The sequence below is a fragment of the Triplophysa dalaica genome, chromosome 16, assembly GCF_015846415.1.
Source record: "Triplophysa dalaica isolate WHDGS20190420 chromosome 16, ASM1584641v1, whole genome shotgun sequence".
Lineage (NCBI taxonomy): Eukaryota > Metazoa > Chordata > Actinopteri > Cypriniformes > Nemacheilidae > Triplophysa > Triplophysa dalaica.
In genome coordinates, this window is record NC_079557.1 from 5,351,683 (window position 1) to 5,369,562 (window position 17,880).

At 39.3% G+C, this 17,880-nt stretch overlaps 1 protein-coding gene across 4 annotated transcripts in view; it reads left to right on the forward strand.

The window, feature by feature from the left end:
- Positions 1 to 1,491: 1,491 nt before the first annotated feature.
- The window catches only part of LOC130438375 (A disintegrin and metalloproteinase with thrombospondin motifs 2-like), a 106,754-nt gene continuing 90,365 nt past the window's right edge, over positions 1,492 to 17,880 (forward strand). For all 4 annotated transcript variants that reach the window (XM_056770267.1, XM_056770269.1, XM_056770268.1 and 1 more), the window contains exons 1-2: positions 1,492 to 1,689; positions 3,161 to 3,552. In XM_056770267.1, the coding sequence (XP_056626245.1) occupies positions 1,605 to 1,689; positions 3,161 to 3,552 (477 nt within the window). In that variant the 5' untranslated portion in view covers positions 1,492 to 1,604. The remainder of the gene's footprint in view (positions 1,690 to 3,160; positions 3,553 to 17,880) is intronic.

Below are 17,880 nucleotides of genomic sequence, written 5' to 3' on the forward strand. Positions count from 1 at the left end.
TTACGAACAGTGACAAAATTCACCCACATTTCTCGCTTCTGATCTTGACAGAGTAACACTGTTGTTACATTAATGTACTTGATAAATCCACTGTGGCACATATGACCTTCCAACATGTCTTTCAGTTAAAAAAGTTATGACAGGATTTCTCACACTTGCTGTGACTTGAAATGACTATGACAGGGTGTTTATGTGAACCATTTTGGATTTAATCAAGCTATTATAAATATGACAAACCAAACTAAAGGCTATAGCTGTGCAAAATAGAAAGTGTTTTGTGGGTGTGCAAGTCGCCTTTGGTGAAGATGTGGGTAACAGTAGTTTAAACTTTTTTTAACCATCAGACATTGCTATTTCAGGGCTGTATTGACACGAGTCCGACTGCTTTAGGTAAAAATGTTCTCAATATAAAAAATGCATTATTTTGTTATTGATTTAAAGATGGTAGGCACTCGCTTCCATACATGTTCCTCTGTATTTTTGTCTCTACTTCACTATGCTTTCATCGGATCTGGCAGCTTTTTAATGAGTATGTCAGATTAATTCTGACACTTTCTAAACCTGATGCTCAGGAGTCTAACCTTTCAAGAGCAAAATTAAAATCCATCCCATCGCTCATTAGGTATGTTAATACATGCAAACGAATGGATGCCATGTGTTTGACCCTACCAAGGACATTCCCTGTCCACATCTCAGAAAGGCCATCGGCTCATCTGCTTTCTCAGACAAAATTCCCTGACCAAAATTCACCAAAAAATCATACGGATCCCTTTTAAGTACAGTGATAGGGCTTGATAGCAAACCTATCACTATTGTAACAAGTGGTTAGCTAGAGCATATTGCCAAAGCAAGTTATATCGTGAAGGGACCTGTTCAGACTTATTTCTTATTTTATACATACAACCATGTTTTGCAATGACATACGTAAATAACACCAAGGACTCCCACAAATTCTGCAATCTGGTCTATATGTTGGACTACATCGCATAGTAAACACTTCATAGTTCTTTCTGTGAGTGTTATTAAATAAGTGAAGGTCCTTTTGCGCTCCACGCATCTTTGTGTTCAAGGGGGCGCTATTGCTCTAGCTGATGCTTAACTTGGACGTGATGAAGCGCTGCTAAAAGTTTCAGCAGGTCATGCTGGATACAACATTTACGCACAGAATTTAAAAAAGTTATAACAAATAAAGCAACAATATTTAAGACCTCATGATGTACTTGTAACGCATAATATGGATTCCCCAATCCACGTAGGCGAGAATGAATGCCACATACCAATGTCTAGATACTACATGAGCTGGAATTATTCCGCATCCCTCCCTCTCCTTGCGCTGCGAGCGCGCGCTTATCCGGAGCGCCAGTGTAGTTTGTGTGTGCGCGTTCAGGTGTTGACAGAAACCTAGTACGAGCCGGTGAGAGGAGGGAGAGGGAGTGTGTGTAAGAAAGAGAGAGAGAGTGAGAGAGGCACACGCTCTATCCTAGTGCACTTTGCAGTAAGTTGCGGGCGGTTGTTGCTGGCGTGGCGCTTGCTGGTCGCGCAGGGAACTTTAACACGCTGGATCCCAAAGTCCGTCTCTCTTACCTGCGCAGTTCGGAGCTGCCATGGATTTCGCGCCCGGATTTACTATCCTAATCACACTTCCGATTTTTCTCCAGACGAATGGCCTTTATATCGCCAGTAGCATAGGTACGTGGGGCTGCTGTCTTTACCTATTTACACTTTCATCCCATCGCAAGATGTCCTGTCCGGTGTGGTACCACCCAAGTGCCCAGTAAACCTGAATGTGCGCGCACTGTCCCCATCACTATCCCTCCATAAGAGAAACTTGTGGCAGTGGCTATTTCTGATTGTTTATTCTCCGGACCCCTGACATTATTGTATGCTGTGTCATCACTCTTTGTTGTTGCGAAGTGTGCTATTAAATTTAATTTTGAGAGGAAGCGCCGTTCTCAGTTGTGCAGTGTGCAGAAAAATGTTATTGCTGTTTTTTCTTCGCGTTTGCATGGACGAGCCGATCTTTGACGGACGCGCTATTGATCTGTCTGAGAGCGGAAGTATCCGACTGTATTGATTTCAAATTAAAAAATGTCCCCGTTCTGTCGTGATCTTTTGAAGGGGTTGCTTGCTTAACGTGTATATTCTTATCAACAAAGAACCATAGCTTCGAATTTAACTTTTGGGATTTGGAAAAACAAGACCAAAATGTTGCTTTCTGCTTAAACTGCTGCAAAAACTAATATGATGACTTGTACTGTGTAATAAACGTTTAAGTGCTTTCCTCAGATATGCGCAACGCTCAGCATCACTTCGCATCTTGAGCACTGAAACTGACATCGGTCGACGGCCGCGTCTCATATCCAAGTGAGCTTCCTACATAGGCAGCATTTTGAGCATCATAGTTAGGTGCAGACTTTTTTTTTGAGCATTAAAGCTGCATAGGTCTTGTAAGCAGCATCACAGGTGCCTGGATAACTTTTTGGGGACTTTATAGGTGAATGCAGCACTTTTTGGAGCCAATGCAGGCATTAATGAAAGGTTTACAATCAGCTGAGCTGACAACTCCCAAAAATGCTGTGTCTTGGTGGGCACCTTGGATCAGCAGCCCTCAGTTAGAAGATCAATGTGTTATGGCTGCTTTAAAATGTTTTGATTATTAGTTCCTCAGTATTCAGCATTGCAAAAATCTCTATCAGACATCTTGAAAACCTGTTATCTAAACCAAATCATTGGAAAAAATTAGGGACCAGTAAAAATGGTTATTTTCTCATGGCATTTCTTGTGCAAGGCAGGTGTACCAGATGTACTGTTACGAAAACAGAACTACACCTCACGGTTTTCTCACAGTATTACATTCGCTGCAAAAACAGGCATCATTAAATTGGTGTCAAACAAGTGTTATTGTGAATTATCACTGTGTCGCTGTTTGACCCCTGGCTCCTCGTGTGCATTAACTGACGGCATGGAAAAGACAAGCACAAACTTATGTAGTGGAAAATATCAAAAAATTTTTTATTAAAAAAGATTAAGATGAAGAAACATTGCTTCAATAATCCATTCCATGACAGGTTCCTATATATTGATATCAATTATAGATACTAACGTAATATAATTATTGAATGCAATTTGACTATAGTCTTTTTGTTCTTGCTCCACACAGATTCCCTGCAGCATGTACTGGGGGACTATGGACTGGTAAAGCCCGTTCTGACGGATGCAGAAGGCCGCTTCCTGTCGCACGCGGTATCGGTTGGTCCAGCAAATGGGCAGTTCCGTAGGCGCTGGAGAAGAGAGGCGGCAATGGCCGACCACGCCCCCCACGAATCTGAAGAAGGCACGCTTGACCGGCTCTACTACAACGTCACCGTCTTCGGCCGGGAATTTCACCTGCGTCTGCATCGCAACACGCGACTGGTGGCTCCCGGAGCCAAGATGGAGTGGAGCGAGTCCGGCAGCATGCACTCCGAGCCTCTGAAGAGCGACTGCATGTATGTGGGTGACATTACGGACATACAGGGAGCCTCAGTAGCTATTAGTAACTGCGACGGTCTGGTGAGTGGGCACACTGGCCTTCATCTGTGTATAGCATGCAGTATGTCCTGTTAATTCACACAATCCCTGCATGAAGTTTTCCTGGTGTAAGATAAAAATCGTAATCACAACTGTTAGTTCTCGTCATTGAACGAGAGACGTTGCAGGAACGCTGTTATAACATCAGAACACCACTGGGGTTGTTACTGTTTGTGGCAGTCGGGTGGTTAGGAGACAACATTAATTTGACTTAATATTTATTTTATCTATCCTAATATCAGCCATTTAGTAATATTTCATGTTTTCTCTGTGATGGAGCCTTTTAATTGGACCCAGGAAAGTTGCCTGGTTGGTCACTGGCCCAGCACTAAAACTTTTTAATACTACTTGTCTTCTGAACATGGAAAGATGAAAATGTAAATTGTGTTTTTACACATAGAATAGTCGTGGATTTTGTAAAGATCTTTGAATTTTCCTAATACAAAGCAAAGTGCCACTCTTTGTATTTTTGTGTACAAAGTGGCCACAGATGAGGATTGGAGTTCTCTTGTTAATGATAAAACATTTTTTTCTGTGGACTAAACGATCATGCAGCCTAGATGAAAAGCTCAAACATTCAGATTACGAGACCCGTACGCCTCCTGTGGCTGAGAGAGGGAAAGGTCAAAAAGGTCAAAGAAATGAATGCCAGTGCATGGCTATGCTGTATTTTGGTTTGGTTTGTATTATGACCCATGTGAAAAAAAGTGCACTTCAGTACACTATTAATTTTAGTACGCTTAAGTAGCGTATTTCACTTTAAACATCTTAAAAAGTACTGTTATAGAATATACTTTGTAATATATTTATAATACCTAATAACATAGTGTATTATTTGCATAACAAGTAGCTTTTTAAAAAGTTAACTTAAATGCACTTGTGTGTCACAAGGGGGTGGACGAAAATAAATGCTTTTGATGCAAAAAACAGTATTACAAAAGCTGTTTGAGAAGAATAGCATAAAACAATTTACCTTCCTCTCCAAGAGATAAAACATCCAATGTATCAGTCAATCATATATTTAAGATTTTTTATTTGTCACGTACACATAAAGACTATATAAGCAGCAGTGAGATCCACTCTATAGACTGTGCAATTATTTGTAAAAATAATATACAAAAAAGACAAAACTATAAATACAATAATGTATCGATAAGCCTCTATTATTTGCTTGCTGTGTGTACTGTATGGCTTGTTTCAAGATGTCCGTATGTTCTTTACATCATAACCTATAGAAATGCCCCACACGAGATCATGTTGACAGGCATTTCTTTACTGTGCTTGCGAATGCAGAAAGGTATGTCCACCCTTGCGGATGTGTGTGTGTGCTCTAGTGGGCCTGGTGCCCATAGGATTAAATCCAGTCTCCATGCTGTCCTTCAGCTTCAAACGTTCAGGGTCATCCAGGGCTACAGCCGTGGGCATCTTGCATAAAGAACAGCAGCAGTTACAGTTCCTCTGAGGGTGATAGGGCTCAACAAAGAGAATACATGCAAGCTTAGTTTGACAGCTCTTCATGTTTCAGGCTTAGGTTTGTTTTAGGAGAAGATTGTTTGTTAATGTGATGGTGCCACAGAATAAATACTGATCTGCAAAAACCTTTTATTTTATCGTATTGGTATCAACCTTTTTCCTTAATACCTAAGTTTAACCTAATCCTTTTCTCAGTGAGCCAATGGACAGATTTGAGTCCCTGTGTAATATATTATAGACTATGGTTTTCTGTTATATCTAAATAGTCAGTTAGCGTTGTTGTTTATAACTGTTTTTGGACTAGTGATTAATTACTATTCTAGTTTTAAGTGTTTTTTGCTTCGTGCCTGAAAAATACAGCCATCATTAAAGGAACAGTTTACCCAAAAATAAAAAGTTGTTCCAAATCTGTATAAATTTCTCTGTTGTGATGAACACAGAGAAAGATATTTGGAAGAATGTGTGTAACCAAACAGTTCTTGGCAACCATTGACTGCCATAGTAGGATTTATTCTTAATTTGTTTGTTCTGTTGAACACAAAAGAAGATATTTTGAAGAATGTAGGAAAGCAAACAGTTCTGGGGCTGTTTTGACTACCATTGTCATTTTTCCTCTTGATTTATATTTAAAAGTGTACAATGCATTTCAGAATGAAACCAAGTGGAGGGTTAAAAGTTGTTCTAGACATCAGATAAAATGAAACTTGTTTATAAACAGTGCAGATTACTACATTTTGTGATGGAGTGAGTAAGGAGACACAGTGGGTGGGTAAGGGCATTTATTTAAATAACACTGTTGAAAACGGTTATATACTTTGAGTTGTCATGTATAAGCATTAGAAAATGTAAGTTTGGCTGAATTTAAGACAGTGGTAGACAATTGTGGCCAATAACTATTTGGTTACAAACATTCTTCCAAATATCTTTCTCTTTGTTCATCAAAGCAAAACATTTATACAGATTTGGAACAACTCAGGGTTGAGAAAATTATTTTCGGGTGAACTGTCTCTTTAAATAATTCATTATTTCAATTTACGGTATTTGAAGACACTACATCTTTTAGTAGGTTGAAGTGTTTATGACATTTTCCAAATATGGATGATTTGATTGTAACTGCTTTTATAAATAAGTATTTTGTGGCTTGGTAGTCTGCTGAGTTGTTGTTGGATATGAGTCTCATTGTTCTGTTGCTTCAAAATTACTGGAACCAATCTGCTCATTAAACAGGAGGTAACTAAAGAGAAATTCACTTATGTGATATTGTGTTTTGGCTGAGACTTCTTTCCCTGTAAATGAGAGGCAGTTATTGGTGCACAGGTGTCAGGGGTGGGATGTTGCTGTATGTGTTGAACGTGTCATTTTCTTTGCATGATTTGTCAACAGTTGTTTGACAATGTAATGTATGGCAAGACATTTTTCATTTGAATTTACAATTGTGAATCCTTTAACAATGCTGTTTTTGAGAGCGTACATTTGTTGTGACAAAATATGCAAAAGGTTGCTTGTCAAGCTATTTATGAGCTGAGAGAACAACTTTGTCTGACTCTTGTATCACTGAGGCTATAATATTATTTTATTAATAGCAAAATGTTGACTGTGCATACATCTGTTTTATTATGGGGTATGGCCCAGTGTTGCAGGTAAGGATAGTAATGATATAGACCCGAGGGAATACTCTTTATTGTTTTTACGAGTTAGACAAATTAAGGCTGTCCACTCCGAAGATAACAGGGTGTTATTTTATAATGTAGACCACAAACGGTGAAACTATCTTTATTGATGTGTATTTTAAAGTGTATCTTTATCTTAAAACCATTGTTTGTTTAGTGAGATTAAACTGATAGCTCATCCCCCAAAATACTCACCCTTGCGATGTCCCAAAGTAGTATTGATAAATAAGGATACTTTTCCCAACACAATTACAATGAACACAAAAGTACTATACTGTTCTGGTGAGTAAATGAAACTGCAAATTTTTCTTTTTGGTGAACTGTGTCATTAATTAATATTCAGAAATTAAATATATTTGCCTACAATCGTCACATTTACAAGACACATTCCGGGTTTCTTCTCTCTGGCCTGTTGTTCTTACACAGGACGCGTTCAGAGAACCTAACAGGGAGGTGAAATTAGAAAAGTAGAAACAGACAGGTCAAAGACGCTGCCATGGATCCCAGGGGATGCTCGCCCTCATAATATCAGCAAACTAATGAAGACAGAGAACAGCTGAGCAGGCTCATGGAGGACACGCCACGGTTGGTGAAAGATAAGGCCTGGGTTTTGATAGCAAACAAGCAGGGGAGGAGAGGAGCTGCGATATAAGACGAATGGCGCTGTCGATGCGTTGCTTTCAGTACACAAGCAGGCTGGCACACTTATTCCCGGCGGCGGGCGGTCTTTTATATGGGTGTGCTGAAGAGTGGTCAAGGACTAATCCTTTCACACACTTCACTGCCCGGCGCAATTATACTCGCGCCTCTTCTCTTCTCTTGGGGGCGAATCTGCATCCAGCAACGCTCTCATGTCATCAATCAGGCCTTCTGCCCATCACCATGGTGTGCGTTGCTAGAGGAGTCGACCACAATATCAACAACTCAAGGAGAAGCAGTTCACTGGTGTTTGTTATCTTTAACTAAGCAGATAAAGTAGATAAAGATCTAAGCAGATCTTTAACTAATCTTTAACTACATTTTGGAATTTTTGTGTACTATTTTTTCTATTGTGATTTTGTGAGAACAGACTTTTGTTTATGCTAATGTTAGCATTAATTATGTAAACTAGCATGATAACTATATCAGTTGGTGGATCACATGAGCTGCACCATCACTCATTGTTGCTCAAGGTTGCCAGGTCTGCAGATTTTCCATGAATTTGGGATACTGTAAACTGTCCATGCAGGTTGCTTTTTAATTATTTAGGCTTTTTAAATAGATGTCGTTCTACGTTTGACAAAGTTATTTATGAAAAAAATAGTTTTGTTATTTACAGTTTTCAGTTTTCAATTTGCAGATTTGGCAACCCTGGTGTCACCTCGAATCACCACCTTTTATCTTAAGTGCAAAACTGCAGCATTCAACTGCATCTCCACCCTTAGAGGACCTGTTGTAGGAGCTAATTTTTTCCTTGACACTTCCAATGCTCGTACGGCAGCGTGTCTAATTTTGACAGGGCGATGAAGAGAGAGCAAAATCCCACGAGGAACATTAGCACCGTTCGCTTTACAGGCTTGGAACAGCTGTTTCTGTTGCTTCGCATTTACTTGCACTTGGTGTGAAGTTTTGAGGTGATATTTATTTGATCTCTCTGAGCTGCTCTCACTCCTGTAGCGTAAGGGAGGGCCACTCCACGTTTAAACTGTTTCGAGTCCCATAAGTGCCTCTCAGTCATCATATAATAGTTGTAACAACTCGGCAGAGTCAGTGGTTTATTTTAGAAGTTGATGATCCGATAATGATGACACAGGTGGTTTCATTTGCAACCACTTTTTTTGAGTGAAAAGTGCAAGCGTAGGCATGGATTTAACCATGGTTGGTGAACGGAGATAGCAGAGCTCAAGTGCCATTTACTTCTGAGTATAATCATTATATCAATTTTCGACAGAGCAGCTGTTATTGACCCCTTTATGTTCGGATTTGTGTGAATTGGCTGGTGCTGGGCATGAACGAACAAGAGATTATGCTATGATTGCAGACTCCGCCCTGACGTGCGGCTCTCAAACACACAATTACTCAATCGAGTGGCTTTTATCAGCCAGTCGGTGGCTCAGCGCGAGGGCAGGAATGTTTTTCGTAACCTGCAATTACCAATTCTTACCCACTGCAATTCAGCAGCCGTTTCACAGTTTCTGCATGAAACAGATGGCAAAAATAAGGTATTTCCCGTTGGTAATTCATAAGGAAATTCCACATGAGTAAAGAAATTATGTAGGTCTATTTTTATAAGAATAGTTCACCACAAATGTAAAATTAAGTAAAAGGTGCTGTGTGTAATATTTAGGAGGACGAACTGAGAATTGAGTAATATAATAAACATAGACTTACGTTATGTTTTCATTACCTTAGAAAGAGCAATTTCTGTCTACATCTACTGCAGGTCCCCTTGGAATTCATCATGTTTTTACAGTATCACTAAACGGACAAACTGCTCTACAGAGCTCATTTGGTAAATATGTTTTCTCCTTCGGCAAGGAAACAAAAGCGTGAGGACATCTTTGTCCCTTGTCAGCCACCGTAGTGCTTCGAAGGAGGGGGGTGAATGGGTGGGTGAGGGGTGGAGTGAGCCATTGGTTGCATTTCGCAACCTCAGCGCTAGATGTCGCTAAAGTCTCCACCTTGCTCCTATAAGGTACATTTCTGTTTCGGAACGCAGTAAATGTCATGCTTTATTTTGTAGAAATCTATTTACTGTAAATTCCTAATCAGAAAGCATCTTGCTAAGACAGAATTGGGATGTTATTAACACACTATCACAATTCACAAAATAAATTAGGCAAATCAGATAATGATGCAAATACGCCTTCAAAATCAGTGAAGCTTTCTTTTTTAGAAACTTTAAAATGTCTGTTATTTTGTAGATGTTTGTTCTATTGAACAAGTGTATTTTTCCTCAGACCAGAGATTCACAAAACCGTGCATTTACAAGGGTGTCAAAAGATGATATAACTGACAAAATAAAAAAAACAAAGGTACTAACATCACGCCTTGAAATGTTTGACCTGATATAGATATTCCTGATCCTGATCCAGACTGCAAGACTATTGTGTCTTAACCAATATCCATGGGCCTTTATGCATTTAGCGGCATGTTCACCTGTAGCTCCAGAGATCCTTTCTCTCCATCTCACTATGTTCTGTCTATCTGTCTTTCTCTTTTCAATAATCTTTTGGGGATGTAGAGTTGTTGGAGATTCAGTATAAGCAACAAATCAGGCAATTTGCACTTTTTTGTCCGTTTCACACCTCCAGTAATCCAGATGCAGATGTGTTTTACTTGTTTTTGATACTGATGCAGCACATTCTTCACATACTGTTGCTTCGGCTTGTGTAATGCTTAACATAAAAATCTCAATTGTAGCTCGATCTAGGGCTGCACTTTTAAGAGATTGTAGAGATGTGCATGCTCTTTAGTGCTTTTTTTGTGATATGTTTAAATGCCCCATAATGTTATGAGTTTTCATCTAAAGCTCTTGTATAGGGTCCGAAATAATTTAGCATGAGTAAAGTTTAAACTGACCGCACTTAGAGCAAGGGTAAGAGCAAATTTAAGCGTGTGGATACCTGTTTACACCTGAATGATACCTGCTTCTGTGCACAAAAGAATTCTTGCACATAATTATCTTTGAATGAGACCCATTATACGAATCATTAAGAACATTCCAGATTTTATCTTGCAAAACAGTGCCTTCCTTTTTGCATAAATTTTTGTAACACACTGTAGATCAAGCAATTGTTTGCATAAGCACTGAAGATCAGTTTACTAAAAAAAAAAAAAATTCCATACAGATCTTATTAAATTAAATTAAGCAAAATTTGAAGGATTTAGTATATGTATGTTTTAAGACCATCTACATGCCAGTATATTTCTTAATTGTGAGCATCTTCCCACTTGTCCAATCAAATTCTTTATAGGTTGAAAATGTACCTCCCCCAAATATTAGGCCTACCTGCATCTAACTACCATGTAGAAATTCATGGTTGCTGTGTGATGCAACACAAGGCTTTTGGCAGTTCGAGGCTCTTCAGGAGTTCTTTAACGTGTTATGCATGTTTGCTCTCCATGCTCGTTTGCTCTAGTTACATGCTAATCATCATACTTACCGATTTCTGCTCCTCCGTTAGTGAAGAATCTCACTCCATGGGATCCTGCTGTGGTGAGATCTGTTGCCTCTCATGTTCCTGTGCTATTAACTCTATAGTTCTGCAAAAAGATGGCTTGGCTAATCTTTAATTCCATCATTCAGTTTCTATATCACCAGTTCAGTGCCAAAGGCCTTAGTTATTTTTATGTTTGCTGTTTTGTTAGGCTAAGTTTTAAGTCAGCTTAATATGCAGAGCATAAGCTAGTCTCAGCCTCAGACGTCACGCCCACGTACCGTTGGCCAAACGTCTGATGCATAAGGGACACTTTTCTTGAAACATTTCAGCACGTTCGAAGTCGTCATCTGATTGGTTGAATTTGACAGGATTTCCGGGAGACTTGTGTGTCGCAATCTTTAACTGTCCGCCTGAAAAAAACCCGAAGCCGCCTGATCTAAGAAGTAAATTGTCGTGTTTACACCGGTTGCTATAAGAATTCATCACGATCGACTAAAAACTTAATTCTTAAAAGGATGTGAGGTTCGCGACATAAATCATTTTGTTGCTGTTAACTTTTGACACGTTCGTGAATTTACAGCGATATGTTACTGCGGGGACACTTCCACGCCTCTAATCATGATGCGACACAAAACGAAACGTGATTGGTTGCTTTACCTGTCAGTTAAATGGCCTCTTGGGCGGTCCTTCGCCAAAGAAAGTGCCAATAAGTTCCAGGCTAACCGAGACTAGCACTAAGCTGGCTGGATGGGGGGAGATCAAACTTCATGCGATGTTTAACAATAATTCATTCCATGCATTATTTTTACGTTTGTGATTAAATTGGCAGATCATTATTTAATAGATAGTCAAAATATAATGTTTAATTTGCGCTTATTGACACCTGTATTACCCTTGATGAAGATGTCATTTTCATTTTCCTCATGTGTGACATGTTGCCTGAATAGTTGTCACTTTGATTTCCTAGAAAAAGCTCTTTCTTTTTTTCCATATTATATTTACTGCCTCTCTATCTCTGTTTGTGTCTTTCCTCTGATAACTCCACCTCCCCCTTGAGCTTGGGGACATGAGCTGTAGGCTGTAAATTCAGATGACTGATGCTGTCTGATCTATCTCCACCATAAGCCTTCAGTTCCTCTGCCCATCTGAGCTTCTAATGTGCCGCCGTGGGAAGAGCGGCAGATTTGCTAGCAATACGTTTGGTAATTGTTACAGCAAAGTCAGTTTTAAACAAATTTGATAGGGCGAGAAGGCATCGGATTCATACAGATGCTGTATAATTTGTGCCCGGGGTGAGCCGGGTGGCATATGCGCAGCTTGTAAGCGACATTTAACAGATAGATTTACAGCGCTGCTGTCCTAATAAGCTTAATATGATTAAAGCTCCTCCACATGAAGCAGAAGTCTGTGGAGAATTGCAATAAACAGACCATATTCTCCAAAGAAATGGCTGTAACCTTTTAGCCGGTGGACCCATTGGTTGGGTTCTTCTTCGTTGCTTGGCCAGCACACAGCTGAGATGTGTTTTAGACTGTGGGAATAGTGTTTAGACTTTAAGTGTTTAGTTGCTTTGCTGAAAAAGCGTGATTTGAGAAAGATGGATTGGGGCGCGTGATGAAGAGGTCAAAAATCTAGCTGGAATGTTTCAGGAGATCATGTATTATATCCTCTGTTACAGGAAAAGCAAAAAAAGTTTCTTTTCAAAAGAGCTGGACATATGAGGTTACGCAAGAACCAAGACTTTCAGGACCCATTAAGTTTATCTCTTTTTTTATCTGTTTTCTTAAGTTTTATGTCCATTCTAGATTTTATTTCAGTATTTAAATCCGTAGTTTTCATCTTAAATATAGATGGCATGCAGCTTACACTTTACAGACAGAATTGTGTTTGACTATTGCTATCATAGGTGTTTACAATACAAGTTTTCCTGAAATACACAATGCTTATTTTATTTCACAACCATACAAGCCATACAATCTCATCCACAGTTCACTCCCATTCTGAATCTAGAACGACCCAGGATACGTGGTATTACAACTCTGACTGCATTATTCTGAGAGAAGAAACTACTATACAAATAGGATGCCTCGAGGGTGTGTAAAACATGGGGATTTTTTGTTGTTTAGCTGTATTGTCCCTTTAATACTGTGTCCGCCACCGTAGTTCTTTCAAAGGGAGGTATGGAGTGAGCCGTTGGTTGCAATTCGCAACTTCGCCGCTAGATGCCGCTAACTTTCAAACACTGGATCCTTCATTAAATAAATATACTGAATGTTTTAAACATGAAGACTTCTACTGTATCCTCACCCAAGCTCAAAATCACGTTTTTTGCATAGACGTTCATTCTCCAACAGGGCTGATGCTCACATTATGATGTCATTTATTAGGTTGACAATCTGCTCACGGGCTTGAATCCAAATTAACGGAGCTCTCAGTCACCCGGTATCGGGTAAATCCTGCAGGGATTCGCAGCAGCATCCCATCAAACCCCAGCTGTCAACCGCAACATAACTTAAATTTTTTAAACTTAAAAAAACTTAATTTCACCGACTTCTGGAGGAAAGGACCTCTGGGCTCGGCCATTTCATCTTCTTGTTGTCCAAAACCCAGGACAACTGTTTGCAGTGTTAGACTTAAGTGTAGACAGTAAACCAGAGGTTGAGAGGAAAGTCAATACACATTAATTGCAAGCTGCCGACCCCCTCTGCTTTTGAACCTTCATCGACGTGGTCACAATTCCTGAGATTTAGCCTCTGGAGAATTTGCTCTATTGCATCCGATAGCACGTCCAGGATATTTGGACTCTAGTATCTGCTGTCGTCAAGCCTCGACATCAAGGTTGTGGCTGTGTTTGACCCTGTTTTAGAGGCAGAATCTAAAGAGGCTGCAGTAGAGAAGAGAGGGGTAATCGAGTTAAGGAGGTTAACTATGAGAAATGACCACGCTTGGTGCACTTGGTGGTTTTGACACTTTCCCTTTTTGCAGCTGTAGCCGTGATGTATCGTGGTAATTCGGCGAATCAGAGGCGACGCATTACCGATCCGCATCAGTGGGGCTCTCTTGCATGTGGGGCATTCATACTGTATATGTGGGAACAATGGCCAAAGTGACAATTTCCTTCAATGGTGTGCTCTAACCATTGAAATCGCAACTAAAAGTGTTTATATAACAGAAATAGCACTTGAAGTACTGTTACGGATGTCGGTCATTTTTAAGATGCACATACTGTGGAAAACCGAGGCGTTCTTTTGGAGTTCTCCCTCATGGTCATTTGTTACGGTTGCGACCTCTGGTATGTTCTTAAAAATGACATGACACATTTTTTCTCACTTTGAGATAATCTTTGGCTACTGTGTTATTTTGTAAGATAAATCACATACAGTTAGTATCTGCTGGGAGACAGACCACCAGTCTGCCTCTGCCTCTCGCTGGATAAAATGTTACATTAATAGCATTTAGAGATCTATAGTGTCGCGCAAAGTACTTTTTAAAGGTGAAATTACCTGTTTGTAGTTTTTTGTAGGCTTGGTATATGTCATTTACAATCATTTCGCACATTCTTTTAAGATAAGAGGCTGAGAGTCATACATTTTGAGGAAAGTTAATAAAGTTTACATTGGCTGTTCTTGGTTTCTCTCATGTAGAACGTACATCTGCAAAACGTCTGAGACCTCGTAATAGCATTATGGTGTATCTAGAGATGGCAAGAATGATAAAACAAGTTAAAGTACCGTTTTACACCCACTGGATGTAATTAGTTTTCTATCACGCTGCATGATATTAGCAATAGAAATCTACAGGCATCACATCAATCACTCTGGTCAGATGCATCAAGACTTTGAAGGGAAATCTTGCTCTTATGTTCAGTAGATGGCCTCAGTTTTTCTAAACATGTGCGTCTCGAAATTAATCATCCTGCATAAATTGCTCTTTCAAAACCTTTAGTTATATCCACATGCAGACGGAGTTAACCCCGCTTTAAATATCATGATGGAATGGTTAAATCGCCAGCTTGTTTATAAAATTGTGAACCCTATTGACAATTAGCAAACCTATAACCTATATAGCATCTCTCCTCCTTCTCTCCTAGGTTTGGAAGTGTGTGTGTGATCAGTCTCTAGGGATCTAACCAGGTTGGAGTCAGTGGTAACTTCAATTTGGTGATTTATTACAGTGGTTTTGCTTCATCAACATTAATATAGAGCATCAGAGCAACACGCATCAGCATTTCCCTTATAAACTGCCAGCATGTGGCTAATCAATGAAGAGTCAATAATGAATACTGGGAAGCGTCTCCGACTTGCATTCTCTGACAATGAGCCGTTTAATTTCAATCAGAGCTTATCGTGTATAACATTTATACCTCATTATGACTTGAATGAAAGGATGACCGTCATTACTAGCCTAAATGTTTTTAATGTGACATCTTAATCACGCTTTACGGTATGGTTCATTCAAAAATACATTTGTTTTTGTTTCTTTTTTGAACTTCTAGAGATGGTTTCAAAGCAACAATATAAACAAATGTTACTACACATGCACACACAGACCTGAAGTTAACTTTGGGCCAGTCGCATACGTCCAATGAAACTAGTTCTTATGGGAAACACAAACAATGAATCTTAGTCATCATATAAAGTCATTGTTGGGAATCAAGAATAAGTGTTAAGATGTTGGCTTGTGGGCTACAAGGGTGAAAGTCATAAAGGTTTGGAACAGCATAAAGGTGGTAAATAATATTTTCATTTTTGGGTGAACTGTTCATAGTGATGCCGTTAAAGTGCTATACTCAACAATTTCTTCTGCACATTAGAGAGTAAAACAAAGCATAAGATTGTAGATATTTCAGATTGTATCAGAGAATTATGTATTCGATAAATGTTAGGATCTAATGGGGTGTGTGACCTAATGGGCTATTATTGATCTTAAGTCTGGGTCGGTTGTTGGTTCACACACTGCAAAGTCCTGTGCGGCTTATTAAATATACAGCTGCGGGAAAAAAATTAAGTGACCATTTCAAATTTTCATTGAATCAGCATTTCTAGATGTATTGTGGCTATTCTAGTCTAGTGTCAAACCTCAGGAGTGACATAAAGTCATACAACAGCAATGTGAAAGACTGACAGCTAGACTAAACACAAAACTGTGAGAAAAAAATGGGGTTATCACATAAAACATATTTTTTATCTTTTCCTAAATACATGTACAAATATCACTGTTGTTTTGGTAAAAAGTGAATATGAGCTTGTTTCCTTTGCAGTATTTGAGGTCTGAAAAAATATAGAGCATGTCTGTTGTTGGTTTTCATTTTTTGAAAATAAATGCAAATAGAAACAACATTTCTATTTAACATTTGGGATAAATATAGTTAGTAATTCACAAAATGAAACAAAAGGTTAACCTACTATTTATAGGTATTTGTTTCACCTAAACACAAACCTATAAATAGTACATTTTAATATAAAAATAACTGTTTTTGAAACAATCTCTTAATTATTATTTCACCTGTATACCATTATCAAAGAGGTTTTTTAAATAATCAATATCCCCAAAAAGCTTTATCTAGAGTCAAATATAACAGTGTTGTCAACCCATTCAAATACTCCAACAACAACCAGAACGTTCTGCATAGCAATGCTGTAAAAATAACTCGCAACACCTTAGAAGCCGCAAAGTGGAACGCTGACAACCTCCCGCCACACACATGACATCGAAGGAAATTCAATACTCAGCTTTTCTTTGGAAAATGTAAAAATCTAATTGACAGATTTGGTTAGGTGAACTAGGTTATCTTCATTACCTGTATTTACCTCCAACGCATCTCTCTCGCAGTTCGCCTGATGGCTCTGCGTTAACTTTTACATTGATGCCGATGGATGAAAGCCATGGATTTTTAACAGCATTTTAGCAGTCGAGATTCCGCAGTCATGTAACACGTCCACCTTGCCCCTCTGATGAAGTCTGAGAAGAAGAGAGGAATATATTAAGCAGGACTAAAGGCGTTGCCTTGCCAACTGGAACGAGAGTTCTTCTAGCTCTCCTGGTGTCTCTGCTATATTACATGTCATCATTAACCAATTTGATTTGAAGTATATAAATAAATATTATAGCTGTAGCATACCCATTGACACCTAACAGCCTTTATAGTATAACTTTGTATTATTCCTATTATATCACAGTTTATCCAACATAAAGTATCTCATATAGCAGAATGGATCAAATATAAGCAGCCCACATGTATACACACATCGGTTGTCTCTCTTGTCTTCATGTTATTGCTGGAGCGGGGCCCAGTACAGCAGGCGAGGTGCTACGCGGGCCATTTGCATTGACATATTGACACCCTTGTCAGGATTTATACGTACAACGTGGCAGGCTGGCCGGGGTGAGGATGGCAGAGTATAGCAGAGCAGAGAAAATCCATTTGAAACACCCCGCTCTTCACCTAACCAGGCTAAAATCGGACTGTTATCAAGCGCTTGCCATGCGATCTGTGTTTGAGCTGGAAGTCTAATTGAAATCGGTTAAAGAGTTCATGAATAATTATATTTTCTGATGGCGAATGTTAAGAAGACTCTTATTCTAATTTGCTCCGTTGGCTTTGCTTTCTAGCGCTCTCGCATCCTTTTCTGCTAGACTCCCTCGAGGACCCCGCATCATTACAAAACTCGAGGCTGAGTTGCACATAATCAAATATTTGACGTAATGAGGCTTTTTAATTACTCTTCCCTGCCTGCAGTATCGGCACTCTGATCCTCTTATTTATTTCCTCAGCCATTTGTCACACCGTTGACAGGCGGTTATGTATACTTCCCATGGTGCACTTTTGGGCCGGGTGAAGCTGGCTGTGGTGATGTTTGGACATTGCAGAAGTGCGGAATGGAATTACTGTTTGTGGATTGGGATATTGGCGTTTTACGATGCCAAAGAAGAACGTCTCATATATAATTGGTTCCATAAAGAACCTTTAAAACCCGAAGAACCTTTTATGTTTTACAAAAGGTTCTAGGTGGTTAAAAACGGTT